Raw genomic sequence first — 15,173 nt, forward strand, 5'->3', positions numbered from 1 at the left:
ATACGTACAGGTACAACACTGCAAGAAGACGGTACGTGACATCGCCTCACCAACTGTTGGTCAATATACAGGTACATGAACTGTATGCATTGAGTACGCATCGATGAGCGCAAGACAAGTCCATCTTCCATTCCAATGTCAACTTCCTTCTCTTAGTAGACGAAAGTGATTTGTTTCAAAACACGTGATTCCAACCAATAGTGTACACTGAACTGCGATGAAACTTCTGGGGCATCTTTACCGAAAGTAAAATGCAGATCAAACTGAGCTGGGGGGGGGGGGCAGGGCATGGGATGGGTCACATTCCCCTCCCAAAGTTACAACAATGATTCTGGCTGTGAAAAACGGTTCAAAATCATGTACCGTATTCTAGGTTGAACAATTTATTTTTCTAATATTCCTGAGCTTTTTTAACACTTTCTTCATCTTTGTAAGTAAAATAATGTAGTTAAAAACTTCTATTGCATGAAACTAATTGAAATTCACTCTCACTTTACAGACATTGCATTAAAAGATCCATATCAAAAAAGTAATCCCAACAATACCATATCTTGATATGAAAAAGATGGTGTCAGAACACCTCCTGCCAAGTTTGAAAAACAAAACTAAACCAAACATCAAACTAAACCAAACTACATGTATAGCTTGTAACCGAATCAAACCAATCACAAACCTAGCCAAACCACACCACCCCTGACCTCACCCCCCCCCGAAAAACTATGAAAAGATCTTTGGATCAAATGCATTTATAAAGACGATGGAAACAATTCCCCATTTCAACAGTTTTCAACTTTTCAAGTGAATAGTGAATCCTTGATAGATATGTGCAGAGGTATAAAAACCTACAAACTGAACAAAGTTTTGAATTTCTTTCATTTTTGAGTGTTAATACAGTATCTAAACTTTTTTCCCCATAAAACATGATGTAGCAACAGAATACAAGTGCACTCTGGGGGTAAAAATGTATGAGTAATTCAGGACCATTTTAGACTAAATCTAATTAATCTTAACACTTTTGAAATAAACATTGGTTTGGTGGAAAATAAATGTTGCTCACATCAAGACTAAAAGATTAAATTGAAATCTAGAGCTTGCTTGATCTTCTGATGCCATGTCATAAAATACATCTAAAACAGCTACATGTAGATATATGCATCAGAAAGTACTTGACTTTTGTTTTACATGAGGCCTACATGTACATGTAGGTACAAATTGACGCATTGTTTCAAACAGTTCGGCAAATGAGTGCAAAGCCAGTCGATCTCTGCTTTTCACACTTTGGTATATTATCGGGTACAAAATTCTACCACTCAAAGTGCAGGAGGTTATCATGACGTCTGGGGCTTTGTTCTCAAATGACCATGTTTTTTTTGGAAAATACTGAACTGGCCTATTATTAACAAATTGTCCATATGCTTCCAGAAGTCAGAAAACCCCAAATTCAAACATGGGAGCTGCTACCATTGTATGTAAGCTCTTTGCTATCCATACATGTACCTCATACTAGTGGTACTGGTTTTGGACAGAAAGTACATGTAACGTAAGTTTCTGATAGAAAATAAACCTGCTCTGGTGCATTTATGAACTACATTGTAGAATCTGAACATATCTGTGTAGGTACATTGTATACAGTTTCAAACATGCACAAATCATTTAAACAAATCACTTCCCCCGTTTACGAGGTTTCAGAGGTGGAGAAAAGGATACAAACAATAGCAGCAAATCTGGGAAGGGTAGTTTTACTATTCTACAGGGTCACTGAACTTGTTCAAGTTCACACTCTATATCACAGTCATGTCCACAGCTTCCAAGTGTATTGAACAAGCTGGAGCTGAGCAAGCATAGAGTTTGCAAAATAATGATAATGATTGCTTTTTCATAGTGTCAAATTACCAGAGGATACAGGGTACTCGTCACTATTATTATCCCTGCTGATCTGGTCACAAACATTCCTTAATCCATCTCAGCTCCCTGGAGAGTATACAGCGCGATGCTGCCGTATCAGACACAAATGTCATACATAACAGCCATCTCAGCTCTGACAGGCACCCATTTCTACCCCTGGGTGGAGAGAGGTACGTGAGAGTAAAGTGACTTGCCCAGAGATTCTTCAAAAATCATTTAGCCAGCAATTCACAGACATGACTTCATGTAATGTTAAATCAATCTGTTAAGTACTTGCCAAAATTATACACATATACAAAACAGTGATTCAAATAGTTTCAATAAAAGTAAAAGCTACATGTATATCAAGTTTGAAATCATTATTCAACACACACACACACACCTGTTAAGTCCAATACAGTTTTCATATGCCGTGCACTATACATGTATATTGTCAATGAACACGGCATTTAACACATTCTAAATTGAGAATTTTAAATTGTTAAAACATAGAAGCTAACTTTACACATTACTTTGTAAAGAAAATTAATCAGGACTTATAACAATAGAATTTTCAAAAAGAAACTTCCACTGTTGGTGGCTGAAAATTGCTTGGCATATATTTGCATTGTAAATAGAAGAGTCATACTCAATCCATGATGTACAGATATAAAAGCAACATAATCACAACAAGAGACACCATTAATCTTCCCAGACATGTTTACTTACAACTTTCCTCTTTCTTCAAAATCCATCACTGTGCAGGAAAACACTGACACATTTCGTTTGGTTTGTTTTAGGTACATTGTGTATACACATACTTAGACTTTAAGGGATCCAAGACCCTTGATACATGGTGATTCATCATGCCTGGGCTGTATGCATTTATGCATCTTCCTCCACCCTGAAAATTCTTCAGAACCTAATGATGGATTTTGTAGGATTTGGGACATACAGTAAAATGTAAGGATAATGAAACACACATCAGTGACAAGCTTCATGTACTTTTGTCCGTATCCAATATCCCTAACACAAAAACACATGAAACCTCCCAAGATCTATCAAAATGAAACATTTTGTAGTTCAGGGAACACTCTTTATGCGTGTATTCAAAGTTAGGAGATAATGTCCCATCTTCAGTGAATGAGCGGTTAGACGAGCTCTTACTTCCCTTATCTTGAAGAAGTACAATGTATGAAGAGTTTCTAACAAAACAATGAAAACAATAGATATGAATCCTGATGGACTTGGGTAAATGTAGAATGAATGAACATAATATAAAAGTATTTGATATCTGAGGATTGAAACCATGCATGTGTAGTTCCACAAATTTTATACATTACAGGATTGTTGAAGAGATTTGGATAACATGGGAAGATTTTATATTTTATTAGTTTAGAAATAACAATAGAGCACTTCATATTCACAACCTGATTAGAAGTTAATCAACACTTGTGTAGACTCTCAAGCCCATATTTCGCTCGCTCCCGTTGACTTGACTGTAAATGGTTGTACTCCCTTGATAGGGAGTGGTGCTTGGTACCAAATGTAATCATCACTCTCAACTAGAGCTTCTGTCACAGCAGTGCCAGCGTCTATTTCAACCTTAGATTGTTCAAGCATGCAACAGCTGTGGTGACCACCACAACATTTGTCATTTCCATGATTTAATTTGTGGTCACCGGCAAAGCCCACACTGTGCTCGACGTGCCCGCAGTGTATCTCGCAGCGGTACAGCTGACCCCGCGTTGGTGCCTTCAGTGCCATCTTGGGCTGGAACCAGCTCAGCCCACTGTCCCGGTGGGCCCGCACCAGCAGGAGGGTGTTGGTCAGGGGCAGCTGCTTGGCCTCCCAGATGGGAGAGTCTGTGATGAGGGTCCTCATCAGGGCCCGCACGCAGTGTTTGGTCCGCAGGTCCACTAGGCTGGCGTCGTGCACCGAGACCTGGTTATGGAAAACGATCTCATGGGCCTCCTTTGGGCTGACGGCCGTGGCACCCAGCAGGATTAGCACTCGGGGCACGAAGCTGAGGTTGAAGACAGCATCAATATTTGCCAGCAGTTCTTCCACGGTCGATATAAACTGCCCTAACCGCTTGTAGGCTGCACTGGACAAATCTTGCTTTTCTTTATGTCTTCCATTTTCCTACATGGTTCAAAAAGGCCAAGTAAAGACCAATTAGTTTCTTGTTCCCACCTGCTTTCTAGGGTATTATTATTATTATTTATTTGGCCATCAAGCAAAACAATACAGAAACTGGCAGTGAAATCAAACAAACTGAACAAAAACAGAGGATAACAGGACAATAGATAGTGAGGTGGATAAATGGAGAGATAAGAAAGAGAAAAATAGGCAAAAGGGAGATAGGGACTAAATATAAGCATTATAAGCTGGCCTGGACAGACAACAGTATAATTAAACACTCTGGTCCAAGGACATATCCAAACCTAAAATGCCAACACAGAACATATATGATAAAATATTTGCATATTATCAGTGCTCTGGGCCCAACCTCACTCAGCACCGCACAACACCCCCACACACCCCAACCCAAACCCATCCCACCTTTCTCAAGATGCATCCAACTCAAGCCAGTCGCTGTCCTTGTGAAACGGCCCAGACAACAGACAATATACATGGAATAGTGCATTTCTATATAATTGATATAAAATTAGAATTTTATAAAATTAACCTTTACAAGCTGGAAGTTGAAGTGTCATTATTCAGTTTAACAAGAAACTTCTGAACATTTCCAAGTATGTATAAAGGCAAACTACAGGTCATAAAAGTGGGCAATCAGGTTTCGAGTGAAACATGTTATTAAAAGAGTCAACTGTCGCAGAGTCCTTAATGTGAGATGGGAAGCTTATCTAGATGCGTAGAAATGAATGGATTGGGGTGTTCTTCATTGCAAGTGTTCTGGCAAAGTGATGGCAGAAGGTTAAAACATCGTGATGGCGGGAATTTACATTAGTGTTTTAATAACCGAATTACAGTCACTTAGACCATGAAAACACTTAATGACAAAAGTTACAGTGAGCTGTTGCCTCCTAGAGTCCAGTGAAGACCATCTCAGTGTGCGCAGTCTGTCGGCATAATCTATTGCCCCTCTGCGTTGCTTCAAGCACATTGTGCTTGCTCGGCGTTGAATTCTCTCTAGTTTGGTGATTGCTGTTGATGTGTATGAGGACTTGTAGAGAGATGACAGGGCTGAGGAAGACATACCCCCTGTGATCCGCTAAATGTAGCCTAAAGTCCTGTCTGCTTTTGAGATGACTGTATCTATGTGATTGTTCCGGGTTAAGGTGTCATTGATTATTACTCCAAGATACTTGTAGGTGGTTGTGGTAGTAAGGCGAGAGCCATAAAGAATGTATTCAGGGAGAGAAGTTTCCTTGAACGAGACATGTGCATGACTGTGGTCTTTCGAGAATTCAGCTTCATGCCGTTCATGTCACTCCATGTGGCGATTTAATCGAAGTCTGACTGAAGGGCGTGTTCATCAGTAGGTGATTGGATGGGCTGGTAGATCAAGGTAGCACTTACTCTTACATCTGATGCTGCCTGACTAGCACAGCTGCCCATCCTTTTTTAATTTAAACCAAGTAATTATTTAATATAAATTCCTAACTTTCAGCTTACAAAAGGGTACGGTCATTGTCATTACTGATATTTCCACACAATCTTATGGTTTTCTGAAACAGTATAAGATTTGGCCATTTTAAATAATGTAAACTGAAAAAGTACTAAATTTTCACTGTCTAATTGTGTTTTTTATTTCGCAATTTGCATGGAGTTTATTTCAAAGACAGCATCAAAACTAAATCAAGCATGTCAAGTGACATGGTACAAATTACAATGTACAAAGTTCATAAAAACAACTTTCTACTTAGGGCCTAAATAGGCCCTATGGGAAAAATTTATCATGTTGACTGCATGTGTTTTTTTTTTTTTTTTATCCAAACCCACTTGGACAAAAGTCTCCATCCTTTTTACCCCCAGAACTGTGGAGTCCAACGTCCGCCCCGCTCCCGACGTGCCCGAGCGGGGCGGACGTCAGACCCCACAGTTCTGGAGGTAGGGCCTACTTCCTTTTAAGGAGACATTCTCTCTTTTAGGAGAATGATTACGTCTCCAAATGAAAGGACTTCTCATATTTGAAAGACAGTCTCTGAGTTCTGATGTGCGTCTTGCAGATATCACACAGTCTTGTAATGTCACTGTGTCACTTAAAGCATGGAGGAAGGAAAAGACCTTTCTCCACTTAAAAGGTAAAGCATAGAGCAAGGACCCGCGGTCAGATCCATCATACATATTACATACGTACATGTACGAGAGCCGCAGCAGAACCAGACTTCCGTCGTTCATACTCGCATTTAATCTGTTCATATGCCATTGGTATCTGATTCCTCTGAAACATGAGGTGCTTCAACATCTCTTTTACAATGTTAGCCTGAACATGCGGGGCAACTCTTCCTTTCAAAAGCACCTTACAAGTGGAAATTTGTTGCTCCTTTTTACGAGTTGATGCGGCCATTTTGCATTTTGCTCAACTTCATATTTCGCGGTCAGAGCATGGTACCTCAGATCCATCGACGTGCATCTTTGGGGATTTTTGACTATGAAGATAGGTATCAGGCCAGCAAGGGGAAGCAAAGCTCAACCTCGCAACCCTATCTTTAAAGGTAAACCGAAGCGCTTTAGAGGCTCCATGGTTCTAGTCAATCGAATCGACGGGGAACGAGCTCACTATAGCTGCTTGGATCGCGGGAACTTGATCCCGGCCCATGCCCAGTAACCGTTGGCGATACGCGATAGCCATCAACTTTGGGTGAGAACTAGTTTCCACTGATACTAGGCCTAAGCCCCCTAGTGATAATGAAACCCAAAATTTACAATTTGTTACATTTCTAATTCTGAGTCATGTTAGGGCCTACTGGCCTAAAGATTGTAGTCTTAGTAAAGTACACTGGACAGCAAAAGAAACTTGTCACTTCGGTCAAAGGCCACACATTAAAATTCACTCCATAGAAATAAACAATTTTGTTTGTACACAGGTATGCCGCAATACGCCTTACTAACCACATGCCCAAAAGCAAGTGATTATCTTTATAACAAAGAAGAAATTGACATACACAGGAACTTGGTTACTGAATCACAAGTCACAGAATGTAACAGAAAAGCACTCTCCACCAAGCAAAAATGACCCATGAATGGACATTTTAAACAACCAATAAAAAAGTGAACACCTGTTTTGTCAAAATGATTTGCATGAGTGGTTTCTGTATAGGGATGCCATCCTAATATTGAAACATAATGATTGCGACTTCATTATTTCGTCCTGTGACATTGATTTCTGTGTAAAACTTGAGGCTCCTTCTGTTATATTCTGTGACTTGTGATTCAGTAACCAAGTTTCTGTGCATGTCAATTTCTTTTTTGTTATAAAGATAATCACTTGCTTTTAGGCACGTGATTAGTCAGTAAGGGGTATTGCAGCATACCTGTGTACAAAAATTGTTTATTTCTATGGAGTGAATTTTTATGTGTGGCCTTTGACAGAAGTGGCAAGTTTCTTTTGCCCCATATCGGCCCCATAGAATGATATGAATGATTAGGGCCAGGGTGCAGACTGATAAATTAACTCCGTAGCATGGTCACGGTGGTGACCGATGGGAAGTTGGTTCCTCATTCGACCATTTTAACATCGGGCCTTGCCTTTTTATCGTAGTTCCAACATTGAATTCGAATAAGTAACCGTGCGACATTCAGGATGCACACCCCTAGAAATGATGGAGAGCAAATAAACCAAACTGTGCCACCATGCACATCCTTTCACCTGTACCTTGATGACCTTGCCATTGTTTGTACATTCACAATGATGTCATGGATGTGTACACGCCTGCACACACAACTCTCTCCTACAAGTTCAACTACGCATAACAAGGCTACAGGGGCATGGGGTTTTTCATGGTCAAACAAGCAGTTTGTTTTTGTCCCTTTTGCACTCCATCGTCTTGAGGGATGTGCATCCTGAGTGGTTGCCGAATGTCAAACGGTTACTTACTTAACGTTGAACATCAATTACTTAAATGTTGAATGTCAAACGAGGATCAAGGAATAAGTAACTAACTTCACATTGGTAACTGAGTGGTAGAATTCATAGACCTGAACAATTGCAGAATACATGCATCCATGGACCTGGAGGATTGAAAACAACTCCTCCAAGTATGAGGATGCCCTACAACCTGCATAATCCACCTCGTAATCAGCAAGACCCTACAAGGTCAACATGTCACACTTCAATTGCCCTCATGAAACGTTCTCAGGCCACCTTGTAGCTGCGCCACCATGGCCACGTAGCCGGCAAACGGGATAGACCTACCTGTACATGTAGCTAGTTGGTTTGGAGTCTTTGGACTATGCCACTGTGCGTGCTGTCATTGAAACTATGGAACTAGTTCATGGCAATAACATGGCCCACTTTGAAAGAAGACAATTTGTTTGCTTTGTTACTGGCTATAATTTTGCTCACTTACGTTGTGTTTGGCAACAGAAATTGTAATCATGATGTAAACACATGGGGACCTACAGCTGAAATAGCAAAAAGGCCCATTGGGAATTGGCAGATACCCAAGGAGCGTAGGGCCAGGGCTGACCCAATGCAAGCTGAGATAAACAACTTGATATTTAAGTGAATTAATGACATATTTTGTCACATTCCATTTGTCATGTCTTCAGAACAATAACCGAGCAGCAAGAGCCATGAGTCGTAAGATCTACTTTTGTGGGAGTATCAGGGGTGGCCGCCAAGATGTGGGACTGTACGCCAAGATCATCAAGACGTTGGGCAGCTATGGCCAAGTCTTGACAGAGCATGTTGGGGATGATGACTTAGACAAAAATGGTACAGTACATGTACATGTAATAGGAGAATGTGTTTCCTTAACTTTCTCTCTGTAATGTCAAATGCATAGGGCAGTCCCAGGCTGGTTCACCAGGGTCTACTCTGTTAATCCCTTGGTGATTTTTTTCTTGTCTCATGCGTCTTCGTTTATCTGATGGTGCCCATTGTCGTGCTTTAGAAGTGATTCCTGAGCCGTTCACCCTCAAGGAGAAAGTCACTTCCAGAGTAGTACTGCCTTGCTTTCCCAGCAATAGAATCTTCACTAGAATTTACATTATCCATAACGCTGCTAGATATTACAAAGTGCCACAGGCATGAAAGTCTGTGGAACTTGTTGCACCGGACGAATACATATAGCTTCAGCAGAATAAACTGCCAGTGTTGAGACAGTGGGAGCTCTGAGAAAAAGTCCCATGGAACAATGCCACTATCGTCAGATCCAGTAGTGGCTGGCAACCTCAGACGCTGTGGATGGTAGGCCTTAGGACAGTTGGTCTGTTGGATGTTGTCACATTTGACAGGTTCAAATAAACAAGCTCATAGTTTGACCCCCTGTCTCCCCAGAATTTAATTCTCTTAAACCGAGTGCTGATATTTATTCACAGGTAAGTTGAGGAAAATTTCTAATGAATCTTTCAAAAATGTAATAGCAGTGTAACTGGTGAGATTGGATTCTCATTCTGTGAGAATTACACATTAGAACTTGTACTTCCTACATACTCATGTGTCTAAGACTTTTCCCATTTACACCCATTATTTTAAACACTCACTGATGTGCTTTATTCACCAGAAGACTTAGATGACAAGGGAATTCATGACAGGGACGTTGAGTGGCTCCAAGGATGTGACGGTAGGTCACCGGACGTTAATCTTAATTAATTGAATAATTGGTGTTATGTACTTTTGAGACTTAAGCTAGTTCATTTGTAACTGGCAACATTTGTGATAATTTATACAGTTATTTGGACATGTGGCTCAGAGGATACATGTAGAGTTGGAAAAGGATTGTAGCTCCTTATCACAGTTGAATCGAACATCTGGTTACATGTTACTGATTTGGCAAATTACTTTAGCCCCATATGGGCCTCTCTGGACCCAGGAGTATGAGGGTACGGAAGGTTGTGCTTGACAGCCATTTATGCCTGATGTAGAGTTGTTGACCGGAATACTCCCCATCAGTCCTCTAGCGAGGACCATTTTAGTGCCGGGTAAATTTTTGGATTACCAAGCATAGCTCTCGCAGCCCGTAGGTTTTTAGGGAATCCTAGAAGGGATTTCCCCCTACGTCATTGTGAAGGCATGTGTACAATAATGCTTTTGCAATCAGCGGCTGATTTGCTACGAAGAAAATGAGAAATATATTTCTTACATCTTTACTTACTTGTTTAAAATTGCAAACTAGCGCAAAACTGCGACTTTGTAAGCTTGAAATATGATCAAATTGGTACATTTTCAGCACTTTTTCAGTTCAGTTTTTTGGAAAATCCGTGTTAGGTGGCAAAGAGCTGGGCACAAATTTACAGTACCAGGTGGTACTGCCCAGCACCACCCACTGGCTAGAACACTGCTCCCTAGGCACCTGAGATGGCTGTAGGAATGTTCCGATATTATGAGCCCCATGAGCAGGGAAGTGTTGTCAGATTGCTAAGCACCGTACATATCTCAGTGCTGTATCATTGTGATTAACTGATTTGCCGGAAAGCACATGCATGTTAACCTGGACTGAATTGCCTTGTGGTATTGACCAATCTAAGTACAAGATCACCATAGCCTCATGAAATCCCTCAGCAATGGCGGAAGCATAGCACCAGCAACCTTGCTCAAGAAAAGCTGCCAACAGCCAGTTCTCTGCATGGGTGGTGTTTTTTTTCCCCCCTGGAATTTTCCATTCCAACCAGGCCCATTTTCTGTAGAGATGCCGGTCTCGTTCTTCTTTCATCACTGGAGATCTTTTGTTCCATTCTTTGCAGCCGTCGTCGCCGAAGTCACGCAGCCATCCATGGGCGTCGGGTACGAGCTGGGCAGGGCAAGAGCCATGGGGAAGAAGATTCTCTGTCTTTTCCGGCCAGACACTGGCAAATGTAAGTGGTACTGTAAAGAAAAATGCACTTCCTTCTAATAATAATCCTGCTGTTGTGACACTTGTAGATACTGGTACGGGTGTTGCCAGGATTTTTTTTGGGGGGGGGTTGGCAAAGTAGTCAGCAGCAAATTGACAAACTGTTGTTGGTGGTTCAGATAGTCAGTTCAGAGCTATTTTCAAGCAAATTGGTGATTTCGTTCCCAATTTCTCCAATGTTTTTTTCTCTTGCTTTTTCTTTTCTCCCCATTTTATGTTAAATTTTTGTTTTCTTTCTACGTGGGTCCCCATGTCCCCACCCCCCCCACACAACACCTGTGGTCGCAGACACTTAAAAGTTTGTTCCATTTTCATTTTTCCTGCTAAATAAAGAGACATCTATTGCATTTGACTGATGAGGCAGCATTGTACAGAATACATCCAAAGATAGGAGGGTAAAAAGCCTTAAGATGTATTTTTGATAAGTTGGCAGGGATTTTTGACAATGATTAATTGCTGCTTGTTGGTTAGCTGTGAGAGTCTTCTTTTTTTGCTGATGTGTTTCAGTACTTTCCGGGTTGGTGAATGGAGCTGACAATGGAGAATCATTCGCCATCAAGAATTACAAAGAAGAGGAGTACCCAGGCATACTCAAGGAGTACTTTGATCAATTGTGAGTCCGCCCAAACTTGAAAGGCCCTCCGAAAGATTTATATGTCGCCATTTTTTGTTCTGATAGCCACACCAAACCAGTCGCACCCAGAAATTGATTATATTAATAACATACAGAATAAGTGCAAAGTAATTTGTTGATATTTCAGTTTTGGAAAAAAGATAAAAGTGAGAAAACCCATGCATAGTTGTGACATAAAGCTGTGAAAGAAATAACCCTCCTCTGCCATTTTTGTTGGTTTTGCAAGGCAGAATACAAGATATCAGTTATTACCAAAGTACTCAGCTTTGAAGTGCACAACATCTCCATGTTAACTATCAGGTTTCCTTTTCTTTGTTTGATGACATTTTAGATCAAAAGAAAATGTGGATGAACCAGTTGCAGCCAAGAAAATGAAGATGACTGATGATGGAGCAGACAAGGTACGTGAAACATTTGACTGTGGGGAATTTTTGCCGCAGTCCTAATGTAAGCAGAGTTGTAAGTAAATCAAATCAGATAAAATGAAATCACAAGCAGCATTACCAGAACGGGATGGGAGAAAAGGACGTCTCTGACAACAGACAGAACATATTGTCGGAAACGCAGAGTCCATTGGTTGTTTTCTCAACCTCATGCACTCCCAAAAGAGATTTCCCATGTTGCAACCACAAACGCTTGTCACACTATTAGCTGGCCATGTTCCAGCCTGCTTGGAATCTGACCCCCAATCCTGGATTCCAGATCTTGAACAAAGTATGGATGTATATCGGCTCAATCCCCAGTTGACTGGGACTACTTCAGCCGTGAAAAGTATCCCAAGAAAGGAATGTCATTTTCAACTCTTAAACTACCTTTCATAGGAGTCCCAGGACACTGAAAGTAGTCCCTCTAAAGAGAGGAAGGTCTACTTCTGTGGTAGCATCACAGGGGGTCGACAAGATGCCAGCATCTACAGTAAGATCGTTGAAGAGATAAAGACTAGCTATGGGCAGGTGCTCACAGAGAACGTGGCTAAAGAAGATCCTATCATTGCTGTCAGTAAGTGACATAGTTGCTTGCCCTAAAGTGAATTTCGCTTCACTGTTATGTTTAATACACTGATGCTAGAGTCTTTTTTTTTGTTTGCTTGAAAGTTTGTTTTGTTTTGTTTCAATTTCAAGCTATAACTTTCAAATACTGAAGCAAAACCATTCCTTGTTCTCACCTGGGAGGATCAGGCCAGTGCGTCTCTGTAATTGTAGATCATGACTTGCACAGCAGCCCGATCAAAGTCAAAAATAGAATACTTCCAGTTTTTGTCCGTGCAACAAAATGCTGTCCTTCTGACAAGTACAGAATGGAGTCATCTGACTTAGAAGTCAGAGGGCCTGGTGTTTTTACCTAATCTCTCTCAGGGGCAATCCTTTGCATTGCTCTTTATCAATAGATGGGCAGAAAGTGTCTGACAAAGAAATCCACGAGATGGATATGAAATGGCTTCAGTCGTCCACAGGTAAGTTGCAGTCATGCCAAGTTTTTTGCCTGGATTTGGAACGGGGGTTTACAGTTTGCAAGTAAAGAAATTTATGGTCACTTTGAAACAAATTAAAGCATAACTTGACAGACTATTGTTGAGGGCTCCACTCTCGGGCATTACAAAACTTTTTAGAGGGAGTTGTCAGTGTCGGTTCAAAACTTGTCACTCTCCTTGAAAAGCTGTCAAATTTCACAAGTTCATCGGAGCAATATCTCTCGCTTTCTCTAATAAACCTTTCTTTGGCTTAATGTGGTCCCTTCGGATAATTTTAATTGCTTACGAAGGTGCCCAGCAAGCAAAAAAGTATGAGGGTCACCCAAGAAGTTTCATAGGCCTCCATGAGTCGGCCCTCTGACTCATAATCCTCTGTTTACCAAATTTGAATTTAGCATTGAACAGAACAGTAGCAACACAGCCTTGCTATATGCACTTGAACTCATACAGGTTGACGAGGCCTACATGTTTGTGTTCTCCCGGGGGTCAAGAAATTGTTGAATGAAGGTTTAACTAGATCATCATGGATTGTTTCTCGTGACTTAGATGTGGTTGCGGAGGTTACACAGGTGTCCACTGGTGTTGGATACGAGATCGGCCGGGCAGTTGGAATGAACAAGAGAATACTGTGTCTTTACCGGTCACGAGATAACTCACGTAAGTGGGTCTGGCATCAGTCTCGTTCCGAAGAGGTTTTGGGCCGGAAGGCCTAACTTCTTACATGCAAAAATGATGCCGAACACCTAACTTTAATGTGCATTTCTATGCGTTTTGGGATCCTAAAGCAATTAGTTTGATAGCAGCTTGGAAATACGTGAAATTATGTGCTGCCTACCCAGCCCAAAGAGATCAAGAGTGCATTTTAGTGAATCTGTGTCCGTGTGCCTCTTCCAGGAATCTCGGCCATGATCAGTGGGGCTCACAATGGGACTTCGTTCATCGTCAAGGACTACAAGGTAGAGGAATACGTAGCCGTCCTGAAGGAATTTTTCCAATAAACAATCCCAGCTCAACAGAGGCAGTAACTGTGGAGAGATTTTGACGCAGCACAGTTTAAAACCGTAGCTAGACTGGCTTGCATCAAAGCCACGGTACTGATAAATGATTGCTCTTAACGGGTCAATGTTTGGTGCCGATCTACTGGGTGTAGATTGCATCGGTGGTGTTCAGCAACATGTTTTGAAATGTTGAACTATAGTTCGGCCAGAGCCACTTTTTATTTCGGTATTTTCATGCTTCATCAGGAATTCACTGGGATAATTATGCCTAACTGTAAGACCTCCATGTATCAAACTATGTAATTCCACCAGCTTTGAACAAAGATGTATTTTTATAAACTTCTTTTGAATTTTAAAAGTGCACCATGCTTATTTCGGAGCTTAACTATGGGGAAAAGTTGGATTAATATATGATTTTTATATTATGTGCTCAAGAACAGGTTGAACATATTGGCCAACATATTATCACAAACCTAAATTTGTTAGACAGGTGTCGTGATAGTTATTTTGACAGTGAGATATACACACTTTATAAGAAAGTACCAGCACAGTTGTGTGTGACATTCAGATCGTAATGGAGATTTTTTTCCTACAACCAGTGAAAGACCATTTCTTACATAGTCCTGTTTGCTTGTGACAGACTAGAATGTTTCTTTTCTTCTGGTTGATGTGATGCGATTCAGCACTTGGACCAGTTTGCAGCCATTCATGTCATGTCTCCTACGCAGGCTGCTTTCAAATCTCCTGTGGACAGTGCAGGCTGTCGAACACCAATACTATTCTTGATTTCGTTGGTGTCGGAAGTGATTTCACTGAGCTGGCAAGCAGAGAACATTGAATAGTCAATTTTGAGCCAAGTCCGAGTGAGCAGAGAACCAGCCTCAAGTAATGTGCTTTGCATGGCACTTCGACTGGTAACCCATTTTTGCCAAGCATATCTTCTGTGCCTTGCAAGCGTCTGTGTTCAGTAGCTCTACAGGTTGTACCCAAGATACGGCCAAACTTTGTATAAACAGAAGCAATGGTGGTGACTGTCTTGTGTCGCTTAAAACCACAGAGCTCAGTCACATTGGGATTTAATAAAGCACTAGTGCAGCTATCAAATCACATGTACCTGTTCAACAGTGTTTCATTTCAAGAACAAAATCTTAAAGTGGAAG

At 41.1% G+C, this 15,173-nt stretch overlaps 2 protein-coding genes across 3 annotated transcripts; one reads left to right on the plus strand and one right to left on the minus strand.

Moving 5' to 3' along the window:
- Positions 1–348: 348 nt before the first annotated feature.
- LOC110979256 (MAD2L1-binding protein-like) lies at positions 349–6,491 on the minus strand. Its single transcript, XM_022234884.2, has 2 exons — positions 6,212–6,491; positions 349–4,029 (listed from the first exon to the last, which is right to left on the minus strand). Exons 1-2 carry the CDS (start codon positions 6,419–6,421, stop codon positions 3,349–3,351), a joined length of 891 nt encoding a protein of 296 aa, XP_022090576.2. The 5' UTR covers positions 6,422–6,491; the 3' UTR covers positions 349–3,348.
- A 10-nt stretch (positions 6,492–6,501) lies between these two features.
- LOC110979255 (uncharacterized) lies at positions 6,502–15,122 on the plus strand. Of its 2 annotated transcripts, none has more exons than XM_022234883.2 (10): positions 6,502–6,715; positions 8,626–8,791; positions 9,585–9,641; positions 10,762–10,872; positions 11,418–11,523; positions 11,876–11,945; positions 12,366–12,543; positions 12,932–12,997; positions 13,562–13,672; positions 13,910–15,122. In XM_022234883.2, exons 2-10 carry the CDS (start codon positions 8,650–8,652, stop codon positions 14,011–14,013), a joined length of 945 nt encoding a protein of 314 aa, XP_022090575.1. In that variant the 5' UTR covers positions 6,502–6,715; positions 8,626–8,649; the 3' UTR covers positions 14,014–15,122. The 2 variants fall into 2 exon arrangements, with proteins under 2 accessions (XP_022090575.1, XP_022090574.1); XM_022234882.2 differs by having other exon boundaries at positions 6,516–6,715; positions 9,582–9,641.
- The last annotated feature ends 51 nt before the right edge of the window (positions 15,123–15,173 follow it).

This window comes from Acanthaster planci, linkage group LG01 (genome assembly GCF_054643075.1).
Source record: "Acanthaster planci isolate LZ-2023a linkage group LG01, COTS_SCS, whole genome shotgun sequence".
NCBI classification, from domain to species: Eukaryota; Metazoa; Echinodermata; class Asteroidea; order Valvatida; family Acanthasteridae; genus Acanthaster; species Acanthaster planci.